The sequence below is a fragment of the Acipenser ruthenus genome, chromosome 22 (assembly GCF_902713425.1).
Source record: "Acipenser ruthenus chromosome 22, fAciRut3.2 maternal haplotype, whole genome shotgun sequence".
NCBI lineage: Eukaryota > Metazoa > Chordata > Actinopteri > Acipenseriformes > Acipenseridae > Acipenser > Acipenser ruthenus.
Window position 1 is genome coordinate 27,109,722 of NC_081210.1, and position 18,094 is coordinate 27,127,815.

At 38.4% G+C, this 18,094-nt stretch overlaps 2 protein-coding genes across 6 annotated transcripts in view; one reads left to right on the top strand and one right to left on the bottom strand.

Moving 5' to 3' along the window:
- LOC117431554 (E3 ubiquitin-protein ligase SH3RF2-like) overlaps positions 1-18,094 on the top strand; it is a 31,363-nt gene that overhangs the window by 660 nt on the left and 12,609 nt on the right. For 2 of the 5 annotated variants that reach the window (XM_034916233.2, XM_058996319.1), the window contains exons 1-4: positions 45-213; positions 7,697-8,115; positions 16,422-16,691; positions 17,619-17,714. In XM_034916233.2, the coding sequence (XP_034772124.2) occupies positions 7,732-8,115; positions 16,422-16,691; positions 17,619-17,714 (750 nt within the window). In that variant the 5' untranslated portion in view covers positions 45-213; positions 7,697-7,731. Of the gene's footprint in view, positions 1-44; positions 214-6,295; positions 6,481-7,696; positions 8,116-16,421; positions 16,692-17,618; positions 17,715-18,094 lie in introns of those variants that run through there. The other 3 variants (XM_034916234.2, XM_034916232.2, XM_058996318.1) reach the window with 3 other exon arrangements.
- Positions 2,521-5,193, bottom strand: LOC117412787 (glutaredoxin domain-containing cysteine-rich protein 2-like). Its single transcript, XM_034021359.3, has 3 exons — positions 4,794-5,193; positions 3,368-3,586; positions 2,521-3,086 (listed from the first exon to the last, which is right to left on the bottom strand). The coding sequence occupies exons 1-3, from the start codon at positions 5,139-5,141 to the stop codon at positions 2,889-2,891; spliced, it is 765 nt and encodes a 254-aa protein (XP_033877250.3). The 5' UTR covers positions 5,142-5,193; the 3' UTR covers positions 2,521-2,888.

The following is an 18,094-nucleotide window of genomic DNA, read 5'->3' on the forward strand; positions in this document are numbered from 1 at the left end:
TTTTGAGGACAATGAACCGAGGACAAAGTACGAGCACAGTCAAATAAAAGCATTACTGTAATGTAGGACAATAAGATAAACGATAGAAACACGTACATTGTTTGCATTTCCTAGGACTTATTTATAAGCTGCGAACTGTTTTATTTTAAGTTTTAGAACCGTCAGTGTAGGTGCTACGGGAAACATTTGTAAACATACTTCCTGGGCGTACAGGTAAGTGTGAATTTTTAATAAAGTACCAAATGTAAATTTTTACTCCAGTGCCCCTTATCATTTTTATTTTAAGATTCTCATTTGCGGGTTTGATGCGATTTTGTTTCGGATAAGTGTGTGTGTATATATATATATATATATATATATATATATATATATATATATATATATATATATATATATATATATGTGTGTGTGTGTGTGTGTGTGTGTGTGTGTGTGTTTAGGGACGTGCTGAATAGAGTTTCGACAAGGAGCTGTATTTATGTGACTTGTAGTTCATTTCAAGCACAGTGCGAGGGTGTCCTACCTGAGACAAGTGGAAGTTCCTAAAATAAGTAAATTAAATAAAACATACTTATGGTGTGGCGTGTGCATGTAAACGCAGTGACTTTATAGATTAGTGTCATGAAAAGCCCATTATTAAAGAAAATGCGAAGCAATCCTTTTCGTGGCCCTCCAACTGGGTTTCAACACCAGCAGCAATTAAGTCTCTGCATCTAATTCATTACTGCACACGTACAATTAAACATCGCTACTGTACAGGGCACCCTTTTTATTAGACCAATTCTCAGATGATTACATTTGTTTACATTTCAATTACATCCACTGAAATATGCCAGGAGGCAACAAACCTCTTCTGTTTGTCAAGGCTTGTGAGAGGAACAGAAAATGACTTCTCGGTTAATGAAAAGAAGCTCTCAGGAGCAGTAAAGTGAAATAAAAACTACAGTGAAGGGCCCACGCCTATTATGGCTACAATCCAGTTAGTTAATTGATTCACTGTAGGTCATTGTTTTATGCATTTTTTTCTTTGTCTTGCATTATTGCAGAATTACTGGTATTTGAGTATAAAATACAAACCAATTAATGCATTTTTTTATTCATCATCAATGTTAGTTAGATCAAAATAAAATGTGCTCCACATTTGCTTTAAAGTTTTGTTTTGTTTTTCTCCAGCTAAAAGTTTAATTGAATTGGACCCAAATTGCATACCATCGGAAATGGTCTTGATGAAAATGCCAGCATGCTGGAAGCTTTTATTTATAAAAGATCACCATAGTAAAAATCTAATTTTAATAAAGGATATTTGGCATTGTAAGTCCCAGAGAGGTATGGTGAGCATACAGTATTAAAACAAAATATTGAAAAACATGGCAAACCATGACAAATGCATAGTATAACCAGGGATGGGCAGTATTGAAACTACACGTCATTGACGTACGTATTTTCATTACATTTGTATTTTTGTCATTTGTAATGCAAATGCTAAGGTCTAAGTATTTTGTATTGAAAATACACATGCCTGAGTATTTTGTAGTTTCACAATACTCAAAAATACATTGTTCATTGCTGCTGTGCCATCCGAACGAACTTCACTGCAGGATGTCAAATGCAAGCAACATTTTCACTGTGAGAACGCAGCAGCATAGAGTTTTGTAAACAGTGTTTTGTATAAACAAATGTGTACTTGGTCTGTTCCGGTATGGTTTGTATCTGGTAAAAGCAGAGTATTATCTGATATCTATTAAAATGTATTGTCCAGTGTTAGTAACCGGGTCCGAGCTGACCTACGCTCTGTTAGGTATTGGGCCCCCTGGTGGAAACAAGGACCCACTGCAAGTTTGCTTAATGTAGCTTGAAACCTGTTAACTGCTTCGGTTCCTTTATTGTCAAAATAGATTGTTCTCAATGATCTATGAGAATCTTGGTTTGTTTTGTTGTAGGTATTTTGTCATTTCAAATTGTATTTTCCAAATACAATTGCATTTTGTATTGAAACAAAATACAGTGTTTCCAAAATAGTTTGTATTTGGATACAGTTTTCTGTGTATTTTGTATTTTGTATTGAAAATACATTTACCTTAAGTATTTTGCCCAAGCCGGAAACTGTGAATTTAGTGTGCAGCAGTGTGGAGTAGTGGTTAGGGCTCTGGACGCTTGACCGGAGGGTTGTGGGTTCAATCCCCAGTGGGGGAAACTGCTGTTGTACCCTTGAGCAAGGTACTTTACCTAGATTGCTCCAGTAAAAACCCAACTGTATAAATGGGTAATTGTATGTAAAATAATGTGATATCTGTATAATGTGAAATAATGTGATATCTTGTAACAATTGTAAGTTGCCCTGGATAAGGGAGTCTGCTAAGAAATAAATAAATTTACCTTGTTGGAAATTGGCATTCATTTAGTGGTTACTGAATACCCAGCTAGTAAATAATAATAAAATAACTGCCAAAGATTTGGTGCAATTTGTTTCAATTAAAAGTGTACACAATAGTCACTGGATGTTATAGTAAAGTTTTTCTTTTTTTCTTAAACCAGCATGACCAGTTGAAAACCAGCTGAGCTCTGAGTCTCCTTGCAATTGGAAATGACAACAGACATTGCTACTGTGTAAGACCCCGTATTCAAAGCACTGAAAACCATGTTATTTTTATTGGTTCTTAAGTCTTTAGCCTTCAGTGGGTTGTGTGTCATGCATGGCAAGACATGCCTCATTACTCAAGACAGACATTTTATTAAACTGACAGCAAGCAGACAGCTAGCTTCGTCTTTTATTTGCCATGATCTTTATTCATTTGATACCTTTTCTCCACGGGACACTCCTAACCAGAGGATTTTGTTTGGTTTTCAGATATTAGCAAAGCATTTCCCAATGGAATGTATGGTCTGAGTCAGATGCTGTTGCTGTTGCTGTGTGTACAGGCCTGGCAGGGCTGCAAGCCATTTGCATTGCAGGCAGGACAGCGTAAAGCCCTAATTGACTCCTTGAAGCGGTTGGCTAGCATCGACAGTTTGCTTCCATGGCACAGCGAGCAGGGGGCACAGCCAGATCCTCCACACTGCAGACAGCCAGACTCTGAGACCCCCTCCTGAACAAAACAGGACAGGGTTAGCGAGCAATCCACAAGCAGGCGAGATGGCATGACACTGTTCCAAATATAACTATATATACATGTTCTTGAAAAAAATAAAAAAAATGAGTAGACAAGAAACCTTTCTTAGCTGTAAAAGGAGGGTTTGGAATTCATTCTCATGCTTAAAAATAACATTTATTGTTTTTAAGTGTTTAACAGCTCCATAATAACCGAGTCCCCCTTATTCCTTTCTCCAGGGGTGGTTGGTATCTCAGGGTTAGACTGACAGATCTTACCAGAGCGTTTGCAGGTTTTGCGTTCTGATCCTCTGCAGGCTCCCGCTGGGTGGGGTTCTGCGCTCCGTTCTCCCCTGCAGGTGTTATGGAGTAACCATCACTTCCGTCCCGGTTGTGAATAAACCTGTTTGCTAATTCCTTCTTCCCCTGAGAAGTTCTGATTATTCTCAGATTGCTGGTATAGATGATTATCTTGCCAAAGTCTAAAACAGGGGAAGGCTAGAAGACATGCAGGGCATTCAAAGAATTAGGAGCTTTTATAAAAAACGTGATACATATTGTGGCTTTCCAGTATAAACAGGTTATTACAGGAATCATTCTTGACAATCATGACATTGAGGGATTTTTCAAGTTCTACGTCAGGTTGCTGGAATTCCTGGAATCTGCCGTGGCAACCTGTCTTAGGGCATTGACTCTATGGGACAAATCGGCAGCACAGAAATCTGAACATGTCCTCTTTCATTAACACAGATGAGTTTCTGCTGTCCACGAAGGACATCTAACTATCAGCTGGTTGCATAGCATAGCCACTTTAGGGTTATTCCTGCAGTGAACCTGATCAGCCACTAGAGGGGTCTCATCTTACTTTTGTACCAATATGCTTTTGTAATTAGGAGGAACAACTGAACAAGGGGATGAATGAGCAAGGAGAGAACGGACAGGTGCATTGTACCTAGTCCTGATCACCACCAACTAATGAGATCTAAATAAGAAATGTATTCAGATGACGCTCCCTAAGATGAACAAAGGATCCTGTTCACAAGGCCGTGACTTATGAGTTATTCAACAAATGAGAACGAGTCTGTTTCAACAAATTAAACAAAGTTTGATATTCATTAAACTAAAAAAAAAAAAAAAAAAAAAAAGTCTTATGAATATCAGACTGTAAAAACGGACATAAAAAAGGTTACAAACTCTGTATGCGTCTAAGAGAACGATGGGTGTTAAATATTTCATAAATTGTACCTTATGTAGGAAATCATTCGAGAACAGCACAAATTTGTGAAATGTGCGCCCGATCATGTGCTGGATAGTGGCAACTTAAACAAAATTGAGTGGAAACAAATATCCAACTGCAAGGCATTTTCCAAATCCGAAGCCATAGTAATTGATAATAAGAAAAGCTATGTGTAAAAACAACCCTGCTGTGCTTAAGGATTAATACATGGATACAGATAAACCTTTGAAGCATCAATTCTAGAAACAAATAGATCTGAACAATGGAATTTTTTTATTTTAAAATCTAGCTTGAAAATCAAACACTAAATGTATGCATGTCCTTGTGTTTTTTAAATATGTATTTTTTAATATACAATTAAACCCAAGTTGTTAAAAACAGTGCTAAAGATGCATTATATACACACACATATTAGACATGTATGAGGCTACACAAAAGTAATATAAAACCCAATGAAGTTGAGCTCACTTTAGAATCCGCTGGGGTGAAGTCATTGAATAGAGATGATCCTCCAGCAAGATGGTACTTATTCCCATCTCTGAAAACATTGATTCTCTGGGCTGTTAAGGTGGTTGGTGAATAAAATCCTTGATCCTGTAGCTCTGCAAAATTACACATCAGTTCACCCTCCATATGCTTGGGAAATTTCCCATGTATAAAACTGTGTGGATATGCCACCTCTGGACTCTCCAACTCCTGCCCATCTTCATAGACTTGTTTCAAAACTCTGCCACTGTAAGAAGAAGATATTTTGAATCTTACTTTCTTTGGCTTGTCTTCATATCTCTGACTAAGTTTCCTTTGAAGTTCCTCCATAATAAAGCGAGTGTTCGATACTGCGGTCCTGTATGAAACTCTGCTGTCTTTTAGGGAACAGCCGTGTGGTCTTTCACTGTTTTAATAATTCAGTGTTTGGATCAGGTGTAACGAGGTAACAGCTAAACTGATACTATTACATTAAATACTTATACAGCCACAGCAGGATCTGTAACCATGTTGGCAATGCAGTTTCTGGTAACATTTTTGATAAGCAGAAAGGTTGCACATGTGCTGTATAATATATAAATAGCACCATATATTTACTAGGCAGAGCTATATTACAATTTCAGTGTAGGTGATTATATTAAACGGAGCAACAGACAGAATGAAGAAAAAGTGGGATATTAAAAATGTTTTAGTTAGCCCCCTTTTTGTTATTGTACATGTTTTAAACATTTCATGTATGGCGACCTTATATGGGACAGATACAAAACAATATTCTAGTATTTTTATGAGGACATACAGAACACGCACATGCACAATCAAATATGAGGATGCCATTTTTCCCCATATAAAGCAATGGGGGGGGGGGGGGGGGGGGGACATTTTCAATGAAAAATATATTTATTATATGTCCAAAACTCATGTTTCCAGTTATTTTGAATATTTCATGCATGAAAGGGTAACAAAAAAATGAATGTCTCCCAAACCTCTATGGGAGTCTAATACCTGGGCACAGTACTTTACAACATTAGGCCATGCGGACTTCATCGTTTTTTTTTTTTTGTTTTATTATTTGGATACTGTCCGTGCACGCAATAGTCTCTATAGTGGCCATCGTGGTAATAAAACATGCAATACAAAAAAAATAAAATAAAATAAAAAAAACACACACACACACATGGGACACATCAATATGAGAAGAGCGACAGTATTCATTGAATCCGTACTATAATTTATTTTTTATTTTGAGTTTCATTAAGATGATTTTAGTGTTGTCAACAAGGAGAACACTGCAAGAAGATTTTTGATTTCCTGATTTGCATGTCGTGTTACTGTGCATTTCGCTCTTACAGAAATATATGATCGCATTTGTCAATTCAAACATGTACTTTTATGCCACTGCATATTTTAAGATCATATTCTTATTTAAACATACGCCTATATATGTTCCTCCAAAAAATAAAAAAAATGTTCGTACGTTTCTGTCAGTTTGAGCAAACGCAGCTGCGAAAGGGTTACTGGCGTGGTAATGTGATCTGTGTGAGTGAGTGAGTGAGTGAGTGAGTAAGCAAGTGTATAGTTTTAAAGTTGTTTGGAGTGAAAGCATTTTCCAGTAGTCTGTCCGTGGCTGTGCTTCAAAAGGCTACCTTACCATACAACGACAAAACGTAAGGTTAGTTCTCTCTCTCTCTCTCTCTCTCTCTCTCTCTCTCTCTCTCTCTCTCTCTCTCTCTCTCTCTCTGCACATATTGTATTAATTTAGTATAACGTTTGTTTTTAGGCTTTTGGTTGTGTCTCTTCTCAACACTTCCTAAGTAAATAGTACGAGATATTACCAGATCGAGTTTTTAGTAGCAACACTTTATATAAAGTTATTAATTGACGGAGTGTCCGCGTTTATTATTCATGTGTAAACAGCTGAGACTTGGTTTTCACGGTATGTCTGGGAGGTATTCTGAAAAACACGTTGCCTTCAGAATCATACCCCGCCGTGCAATTAGTCGTACTGTACTATTGTTCAACATCTGGTATAAGACCGTGCATTTTAGTTTCTAGAGAAGACCAAGGAAATTATAGTGTAAACTTTTGAGCAATTCAAGTCACATCAGTTTATACAATATATTTAATTGCAGGTACAATATTACATAATTTGACATTAAATAAAAAAAATAGATTATGTCCGTACTGCAGCATTCATTTGATAGTGGAATAGGTGCAATATATGGAAGAATAAAAAGCACTTTTCATACATGGACACTATTTGTATAAATATATATTTTTTATGTATCAATCTATATTGTATGGATCAATCTATATTTTACACTATATTTGTCATTATATTACAAAAAAAATAATAATAATTGTATACATTGCTTCATAGTGTTAAATAATGAATAATATCCTTATGGATATTAAACAATGCCAGTATTCCTGTGGGAAAGAATGTGCCTGTAGTCTTTGAAATGTGAGAATCTACTGTACGTCAAGAAGGCTAGGTGCAAACAGTTTTCTGAGGCGTCTAGGTGTGAAAATCCTGAGATTACTTGATAGGTGCAGAAGTTCATTCATCTGGCATTAGTAAGGATTGCAGTACTCTTTAAAGTGACTGGTGATTGTTTTCAATCTGTAATGATAAAAAGAAAACATTTTTTTAATATGAGACATGAAAGCAGGAATGTTTTGTCTACATATCCTACATGTCCACACTGTAACAAGATTAGAGTATCTTGGGGGAAGTAAATGTTACAGTGAAATGCCAGTGTGGGCTATAAATTGTATGGACTAGAAATTAAGAGAGGAGCAGTATCATTAACCCTAGCTTGTGCCATGGAACAACATAACGTAACGTTCTCTGTCCTTTTATTGATGTGTTTATTTTTTAATTTAAGGGTGATGTCTCCACCATAACCTCGGTGATCTTGAGATGGAGGATTTAGCTTTTGTGGACCTGCTGGAGTGCCCTGTGTGCTTGGAAAGACTTGGTGTGTCGGCCAAAGTGTTGCCATGCCAACACACCTTCTGCTTGCCCTGTCTTCAGAAGATGGTCTATGGCAAGGCAGAGCTGCGGTGCCCTGAGTGCAGGACCCCAGTCACGTGTGAAATCGAGGAGCTGCCTGCCAATCTGCTCCTGGTTCGGCTTCTGGATGGTATAAGACAAGGCCTTGGTGGGATGTCGAAATCAAACACTGTTCGGAGACCCGAGGTCTTCTCGTCGCAGGACCCCTCCAGAAAAAGACCTGGGGACCCAAGGAATTCACAAGCACTGCAGCACAGACATCTGCAGAACACCAGGAGCTCACTGGATGGGGTAAGCAGAAACAATCTTGAACAAACTGGGGCATTCCATGGCATTACTGATACAGAAAGATGGGCCACCTCCACATACAGAGAACACGTTCTAAAGAAGGTTCTTCACATGTTTAATGTCCACTCACATACATGTGGAGCTATACCAGAATTTCAATGCCCAGGAAAACGTGTACTACAGTATGTGTTCGTATTTAATAAGACAAAACTGTTTTTCCCTTATATTTGAATATTATACAATGGCAATTGTGTAACCTGGTGGATTATTGTCATAGTATCATTAACCCCTTAACTTCCAACCATTTAGACCAGGGGTAGGCAAGTCCAGCTCTGGAGTGCTGTTCCTTTCCTGGTAAGTTCTTTAGGACCTGGTCAAGGGCCGAATTGGACTGGAGAGGCTGTATTTTCTGCAGTTTAACTCGGGTTTAATGGTTTACAGTTGAACAGGTAAGTGGTAGTTTGCAGGAGGTTTTAAAGAGATCGGTTGACAGACACAGGGGATTTCTGATTCCTGGTAAGTGATGGCAACGAGGAGGAGATGTCTGTTCTGCCAGCAGTGTTCTACCAGGTCTGCCCACTGCGTTGGTGTTTTGGAATGTCATGGGCTGCAGCTTTCAGTGGGATGAACAGCAGTGGTGTTAACCTCTGACATTTGTTTTAAATTCACCCTCACAAAATGAGGGCAAGGACATAAAAGAATGGTATTTACTTGGGTCCAGCTTCGCCTTGCATAAAATAATAAGCGCTTGGCACTGTATGCATATATATATTTTTTTTTTCGTGTAGAACTGTTATTGTAGTTGGGATTTAACTTGATGCTGTTTGCTAATGCAGGCCCATTGTCCCTTCACTTCTTGGCTAATATTATTATATCGTGTGTGTGTCATTGTTTATTTTAGTTTTGGAACAGTAGAATCTTTAAGGAGGGACCTGCATATTGGGTGTGTTTTTAAATGGGTGTGAGACACATGAATCACAGTCTCATTCTCTGAGTTGACATTTTATGGTATTGTTCATAAGCAAAAGAGTAATTTATAGCAGCATTTTTTTTTTAACAATTAACTTGATAAAAGATGTCACAAACAGAAGCCCCAGGAACATTCTAGTATTCGGACCGGGATTAATGGGTAGTGGTGACACCCCACAATCTTAAATCAATGGTGATTCTTCAAGTTCACTTTTACCATATGTGTAACCTAAGGTCTGCACATAGGATTCATTTTTTTTGTATTGAAAATACAACAGTGACTGTCATACAACATAATTCACAAACTTTATCAGTAGAAAGAAAGAACAGTAGAATAGAGGCCTAGAATAAAGAATGATCCTGGCTGTTGTTGTCTCTAAAAAGGTTGCCATTGAAGATATGTGGCAAGGTACAGCAGTACAAGTTGACTAAATGGCTTTTTTTGTAGCAGTCATGGTGAAGACAAAACACGACCTAAGTACAGTATAATAGCAGATGTGTATCTGCGGAGCAATAATATTGCTTTTTAGTATGGTAATATACAGTGTGCATGTGTATACAAAGGTACATTGCAGTCATTAGCTTAAAAAGGAAATTATACAAAACACATTATTTATATAATATAATAATCATTTGCTTATAAAGAGTTATTATTTTTATATAACCATTTCAATTAACCCAAATAACCTCTCATGTCACTAGAGTAGCACTCTTGCACTTATCTCTTTCTGCTAAGTACTTTTCTTTGCGATATGAATGCATAAGCAAACCGCCTCTTTCTTGTAGCCTTTTTTTTTTTTTTTTTTTATAAAATCTGAATTCACTTAATCTGATATGCAGCAGAACACTGGGGTTCATTCATGTGAGAAATTGTTTTGCTGTTTCTGAAGAAAGGAGCCATTTAGTTGTCTAAGGGATTTCAATTATTTGAGAACGGTCCAGATCCCACAGTCTTCCCTCAAACATCTTGCAATATTACTGTCTTTGTCACATGAGTCAAGTCATTTGTTAAGGTTTGCTCAACGATTTGCTGGCACTGGCAGCCTGGGCAAGTCTGATATTGTTGATGTTTGGCAATCGCCTATTGTGCAGAGCTTAGGTCACATTTGTGATTTGTAATGCTGTTGAAAAGAAACATTTTATTAGGTTTTGACTATGACAGTAAAGATTTGAAAAAATGCTGGCAAATTATACCTGTGAACACTTAAGCCCCGTTCACACTGGCACTCCTACCTGGGTTCTGGATACCCGGGTCACAATCCTGCGTAGTGTGAAACCACATTCCTGGGTGGTACCCGGGTTGACCTGGGTCGCAGCGACCCACCTCAGAATGTGGGTCGACTCACTTGGACCTGGGTTGAGAGAGGCAAAATGCATGACGGCCGTTCGTGTGCCGACGCAATAAGAAACAGCCACGCCTGCGTGAAGGTTTCACTTCCACAAGGAACATTTCTGTTTATTCTGTTTAGCCATATTTTTGTTGATTTGAGACACACCATGAGCCAGATTGCAGCAGGGATGAAGAAACATTTTCTTTAATGAACGTTTGTGCCGACGGTTCAATCCAGAGAAGCTTGGATTGAAGCATCCGTAACAAAGTGCTTCCGGGGCATTGCTACACGCATTGTGTTCTTGCTTCTGTCTCCCAGGTGGACCCCGCTTCTTCAAAAGCAGTGTGAAATCACGTAGCCGAGCCGCGTGACACCGGGTCCGACCCGGGTAGAGCATGCCAGTGTGAAACGGGGTTTAGACAGTGGCTGTGGTGTATTGTTGTTTACAATGCTACATTTTTATTCGCCGAGAGAGACGTGCATTTATTTGGAATTAAACCTACAGACATGTATTTTAAAATTCAGCCAGATTCTAAAGTGCAGAGGATTTGTTACCTATAGTATTACTGTCTACGTTTGAGATTGGACTTTGGTAATTACATATTGTAGTGTAATGCATTAAAAAGCTGGAGTTTATGTTGAACCTTTAAATCTTAAAGAAGCTTAACAAACACCCTGCTTGATGTGAACCACATTAGTTTACCTCTGTGTTATCCTGTGTTTTGCATATATTTCTCAATATAACCCTGATTGTTTTAATATTATCAGCATCGATCATAAAACTGAAAACTTGTGTTGATCCTTCATAAAAAGCTTCTGCTCTCAGTTCTCTTCCCTGAAAAACAGATTTGTAATTTTTTTAAATAGATATAATTCTGATGATGGTCGTACTAGCTTTGTTCTTAAAGGGTAAAAGACCTTTATTGAACTTCAGAACATTATTGATCCCTGAAGTGTTACTTCTGTTGAAAACAGATGAGTTGAATGTTCTGTAGAATTTCACAATAAGCATGTTAGCATAGAAATCTATGAAACACAATATATTTCAGTAACAAAGCCCATTTTTTCAAGCACAAGATTTATATACTGGTTTGAAATTGCTGCAATTGAACTATATGTACCAGTTTATTTTGCACAACGTATATGTATAGGCTTTATTTATATAATAAGTTGATATGGACTGTATTTCGAATAGTCCTCATGGAATATGCACTAAATCTAGTATTACATTAAATGAAGGTACTGCCTCTCTTGCAAACACAAAAGAAAACATGTGTTTGCCAAAATGTTAAATGTAGAAACCACTAGCCTTTTACATTCCTTTATTTTCAGGTAAAATGTAAAAACATCTTAACTGTAGAAGAAAGCATCTCAGTTTGTATGTGGAACCTTGTTTTCTACAGAACTTGGTTTGAGGTCGTACAATGACAAATCACCAGATAGTGAAAATGAACCACCTCATATCTCTGTGAGGGTTCACGCAGTGATAGATATGCATAACATATGGAACTATACCAGACATAAAACATAGCCCCTTTCTGGATGCTGTGTTTTTAGTCTAAACATGAACCCTAAACCTGGTAAACTGAGTACCTCCCCAGTATTCTGAAAGCAGAATGTGGGTGTGACTGGGTGGTACCAGGCTGCACAGGATTTGACTGGGTGGAACCAGGCTGCACAGGATTTGGCAGATACACGGTTCAAGAATGTGTGACAAGCCGACTATGATTGGGTACATTCAATTAATCACTTACCGAGCCAGCTCTAGTATAAATGCATGCGAGTGTGCTTGATTAGGTGTGTTCAGCTGGGAGGAACAGAGCCTTGTGTCGTGTTTGTGGACAGCTCAACAGAGAGGGACACTGTTATCTACAGTAGCTACAATTCCAAGTGCAGCAGCACATTCCACAGAGACAGACAGAAGGCACATCTTGTTTATGTTTCTAATTCATTTGTTTTGGCATGTTGAGAAAATCAGTATGTGCCTCCTGATTTATTTCAGTAGCTGCCCTGACAAGCCTGCCCTGTTAGAGTGGGATAGGAACAGTGTCCAGGGCTGCAGGCCAAGGGCTGCTAAGGCCTTCCAAGATTTTAGGATTTACATGTTAAATGGGCAATATCAGTATATAAGATTTAGCTTTGATGTACATATAAGACTGTAAGTACAGTAAGTTGTGTTATTTAAATTTCCATTGCCTTGTTGAGAGAGAGAGAGAGAGAGAGAGAGAGAGAGAGAGAGAGAGAAGGGAAACAAGGAATTATCCCTTTAAATGGAGAAGGGTTAGGAGGAATATTACAGCAACGTTTAAGCAGCCTTATGCTTCAAACTTTTAGGAAGTGAAGTCAGACTGCAATAAACAATAAAATTGGCAGCTACCTGTACCAACCAATTTGAATCTAATCCAAATAGGCCAAATTAGAACTTCAGTCTTGGTTACAGTGGTTTTGGCAACATGTTGGTTCACATGTGAAAATAACTTTTCACCTGTAATAACAGGCTTTAAAAAAATATATGTTCAATAGCATAATAGCATTCTCCAAGGTCTTTTTTTTCTGGTGATCATTTTGCCTTTCACTTCGATTCAGGTGAAAACCGATGGGCACAACACACCTGGCTTCCTCTCCCTATTCCTCTGACCCATATGTACTTTCCTATAGGAAGCCCGCTGTAGATCAACTCAGATGGGGTCCAATTGCTTGTTAAATAGGAAGTGAGCAAGAGCGAGGACATATTTTCTGAAATAGAATTAAAAAACATTCCAATCCTTTATTTCCAGTTAATTGTATGTATTTATCCCTAATTGTTTTGCTCCAGTACACTGATGAATCCCTCACATGCACCTCGGAATGAGTCACTGTAATGTTATTTGGTTAAGATGATGTACGATTGAACAATCTGTGACAAACATGTCTGTTTAACGGCTTATTGTACATGCTTTCATGGGAAACGGAAAGCTTTATCTAGACATGCAATGTGCAGTTAATGGGCTCAGGTTTTTCTGTGTTTGCCGAAGGGTGCCCATTTATCTTTCCATTATCAACTGGAGAGTGTGCTGTATTTGTATTGTTGCAGCCAGCCACTCATGAAATTGTGCATTTAGAGCAGTACAGTGGTATCTGATTGTATAGAGGCTGCCATGTATTAAATATATGAAATACTGGGTTATATATTGGACAGTTCACATTTTTCTTAGTGAGTGTTTCCTATTGTACGTACTCGGATATTGTGCTTAATTACATCTTTGTATATTCTTTGTTAAAGTACTCAGGATCAGATTTCTGGCTCTAGCTGCCTCTTTTTCACCATAGACATTTGTGATGCAGGCTAGATCTATTTCTCTATACTGTACTTGTAAAAGCCAGCACCATCTCGTGAACAGGTGCAGTATTGTGTGCATATTAACAGCAATGCAATTTGAAAAGTTTTCCTCTTTTCTCACAGTGACGGCAGTAATCTGCATGGCTGACCAGCAATATGCAAACCCAGTCAGAGATGTATGATAACAAAGTAGGCATACAGATTAGAATGCCTAAGGGTTCCTATATGTCTGTGGCAATTGTCTGAATGAAACATAATACAGGCATAGAACGAATGCGTTCTCCATAGACGCAGCAGAAGGCAGTCAGCTAAGAATTCAGAATGCTTCTGGCTGTGATAAATCAAAGACATTGTCAGTGACAGGACTATAAATGTTTACTAGTAAAGCATTGTGATAAAGAGGGACGTAAACATGGTCGGGTTAGTGGAAATAAACCTGGTAGGTGGCCTGCATTAACGTAGCCTAGACAACTCAAGGTTGGCCTCCTCGTTGCTAGATATGCTCCCATTTGACAAATGGCTTCTGAATCAAGTGGCTTATGCTAACGAATGTCCTTTAGAATCTGCTTTGCATGGATTGAGACAAGAAATGAGAGGAATAGAATTTATAACAGTGTACAACCACTAACCAACCTGCCCAGATTTACTGTAACTGCACCTTCCAGTAACTAAGTTGTTTCCTGTTGGTTTTTACACCATTACGATGGTTGTATTACTCGCACATGCTTCAAAATGGGACCCTTAGACTTCTTCAATAACAAACTGCGATTCTAAGTTGTTTAAAGAAGTATTGCCAAAGTACAGAGTGTACAAGCTAGAGCTTAGAGGTGTGAGAATGCTGCAGTGAGAATGTGGCAGTGAGTCCTTTCAGTTGCTTTCACAGTCAACAGATGTGTGGGTCAAAGCCAGATAACCTTAAACTTCACATGTTCGAAAAGAAAAAGAAAAAGAAAAATGTTGTTGCTCCTGTTGCAACCCTTTTGTCTTTGTCAGCGTGCAGGGTGTGGCACGGCTTATACTGTATAGCAATCCCCTGACTCAGAAAGAAGCTTCACAGAATATGCAGTGATGTACATAATCGGCATAGATTTGGCAAGAAACGCTTCACTCATTTGCCGATCACATGAAACAGTAGACACCCGGCTGTAGGTTGTTTGACTGGCTGATTTAAGACTGTAGTACGATACGATTATAATATACGATTTTTGTCAAAATAATTCTTACATTAAAAAATAGTGAGAATATAATTGTGACAGTGGACTGTTATATTAGTGAGTTATTTAAAAAAAGAATGATTCTTAAAATATCAAAGTGTTCTTCTTTGCCAGTACAGCTGTAATACATGTATGTGGTCCAGTCCTCATTGTCATAAACGCACTGAGAATGCTGTGAATGTGGAGCCTGGGTATTCATTTAGAGGCACCAGATGCAGAGCAGTCGGCTCAAATATCCATCAAACAGACCCGCAGTGATGATGAAACAACTGGGAGCAAAGAAACAAGCAACTTCCCATCGGCCGAAAGGAGGACGGACTTGGATCTCTCCTCTCTCTTATTTACAGTAACAGAATACTGCCTGATTAAGAGCGCTCGGAGCGCTGCCGATCTCACCAGCAGCTGAGAATCATTACGCGCCATCTTTTAGTATTTTCTATAGTCTGGCAAACAAGCTGTAAAAAAAAAAAAAAAAAAAAAAAAAAAAAAAAAATCCTGCCTTGTTTCACTGAAAATATGCCATTATTTATATTATTGTATCCTACTAAATGTTGTTACTAGATGTTTTTATCCACATTTTCTTCGCAACCCATAAATAATTGACTCTCCAGCTGCATTTTGATACATATTTTATGTCCCAGCATGCAATACATTCCCTTTCGCCATTAGACTTTGATAAAGCTTTGCAGATGACACAGACTGGCAGCAGCAGGTGCAGTACAGCACTCTGTTCTGCTTCTAAAGGTGTAACGCCCCACAGATACAGACATGGTATGTAACCTGACCTTTAGAAAAAATACATGGACCCAAATATAAATGCTTCCCAAAAGCTCTCCAGGCATCCACTGATGACTGGTGTTTCACTGGTTGTCATTGTCCAGGAGCAATCGTGCAAGGACAAGCAACTGTCTTTTCTGTGTCAGCTGTCAGGAGGGAAAAAAATGTTGTAGCTGCAGTCGGCCCTCAAGTGCCGTAAGTGTGTTTACTTCTCTTTCACAGAAAACCGCTTCGCTATTAATGCAAAGCCAGGAGAGCAGTTCTGAGTTAGCTGAGCCATCAGGAAAAGTGACCCTTCTGGCGATACCACTGTAATAATATTAATGTAGCACCCAGACTTTCCTTAAATTGGTCCGCCAGGATAATTAAAAAATGTGTTGCTAACACAAAAGTGCTGGAAATCCAATCCTACCACTGTAGTAACAAGAACTAATTTGTTTCTCAACAATAGTAAGACAATTCTTCATTAGGAGTCTGCTTTCATTCACATATAACTATATGACTTTCATCAGGTTTTAACAACTGCTCTGTTCCGGATCACAGGCCATCCCTATGATGGGTTACTTGCTTTCTATTAACATTATGAAAGGAGGGATCATTCTGATTATATTCCATTTTATATAGACCCCCCCCCCCCCCCAAGCAGTAGAAAAGTAAGAAACAGTGGTTGTATTTTGTTGTTGCTCTCCTCTCTTTCAGGTGCCGTGTGCCAGGGCGTTGTATAACTATGGAGGTTCCCTCCCCGGGGACCTGAAGTTCAAAGCAGGAGATCTCATCATCCTGAGACGGCAAGTGGATGGAAGCTGGTACCAGGGAGACATCAAGGGTGTGAGCGGACTGTTCCCCGCTAGCTTTGTTCAAGTTATCAACCAGCTTCCCCAGCCTCCTCCCCTCTGCAGAGCTCTTTATAATTTTGAGATGAAGGAGAAAGACCAGGATGAGAACAAAGACTGCCTGACCTTCCGAAAGGTACGTTCTGAGATGACAAAACCGTGTATACAATAAATGGTTACTTACTGGGTTAAAACAAAGAGTGCACAGCTGTGAAAAGCATCATTTACAATACCGTATCTCTAATGAAGTATATCGTAACAGCAAGGTTTCTTTTTAATGTGTTTTGTTTGGAGACGCTATTGATTCTAATAATCACTACACTTGGGACACAGTTAGTTTTAAAAAAAATAATAAAAAAGTGCTTTCTTTGTCCTGTGGCCTATATTGTGAATACCCTTGGAATTGTTTGAATGATGATGCTAGCAGGTAACGGCCATATAGACCAGTATGCGGATGTTTACCTTGAGGAAGTAACAAGCCAAACCAAGTTTATTTTGTAAATTGGCCACAGAAATGGGCTCCAACATTTATTTTGAACAGAAAATAATTTGGACAATAGGCCAAACCTACCTCCATTTACTTGTTTTATTGTAAGCGCTCCAGAAGAGTGAGGAGTTGACAGCACTGGCGCTAATTGCCAATGTACAAGTTATATATTATAAATGATATAGTTGTATTGCCATTCTTAGTCAGTTAAAAAAAAAAACAATTCTCCCAGATCTTGTCATGTATAGTATTTCAATGGAGAAATTAACTATTATGCTTTTTTGCTGCTCATTTTCATACACACAGCTCATCCGCTGTTTCATTGCCAATATACTCGTAACCAAATTACATGAACTCATCTGACATGACTTTTTGATAGCTGGTTGATAAAAGCAATATCCGAATTTAGTATATTAAGTGGAAATGAATTGAACTGCAGACACAGTACTCTGCAGCGCATTATTGTAATCTTGTGCCAGTAAATCGATTCCAGTTTTAATGAATCACTTAGTCTAGCTCTCCCTTCTTCCTCCAACTACTGAAGGGGTCACATGCTGTTTTAAATTTGCCTTGCAGGACGACATCATAACACTGATAAGACGTGTTGATGAGAACTGGGCCGAAGGAAAGCTGGGAGATAAAGTTGGAATATTTCCTGTCCTGTTTTCAGAGGTAGGCTGAGGTCACAGCTTCTTCCAGGCCTACAATACCAGGGATTTGAAGTCAGTGAAACGCTCCATATCCCACAAGGCATAGCCCAGAAGAGACAGAATGCATTAGCATGTCCTAATCACATTGGCCAAATGGATATTCCTCATGACTAAAAGAAAACTCTAGCCTAAGTCTGACAGCTAAGCAGATTCAAGTGGGTGTTTCTGCACGAGTTGAGTCTTGTAGCGCTTTTAAGAAACAGGTTTACATACATTTCAGTTTTTCTTCGATAGAAGTAAAATTGAGCATACTATGTTTAGCAATACAGCAGTATTGTAATTTATTTGTAAACTTTTTATAGCCCTTTTTCTCATATAATAATGATACAGTAGATATTGCAG

Excerpts from the sequence above, each read along its gene's own strand:
- LOC117412787 (XM_034021359.3), bottom strand. The coding sequence starts at position 5,141 with ATGGAGGAACTTCAAAGGAAACTTAGTCAGAGATATGAAGACAAGCCA. Across the intron at positions 3,587-4,793 it reads TCACCCCAGCGGATTCTAAA|CCTTCCCCTGTTTTAGACTT; the intron begins GTGAGCTCAACT and ends CATGTCTTCTAG. Across the intron at positions 3,087-3,367 it reads CAAAACCTGCAAACGCTCTG|GAGGGGGTCTCAGAGTCTGG; the intron begins GTAAGATCTGTC and ends TGTTTTGTTCAG.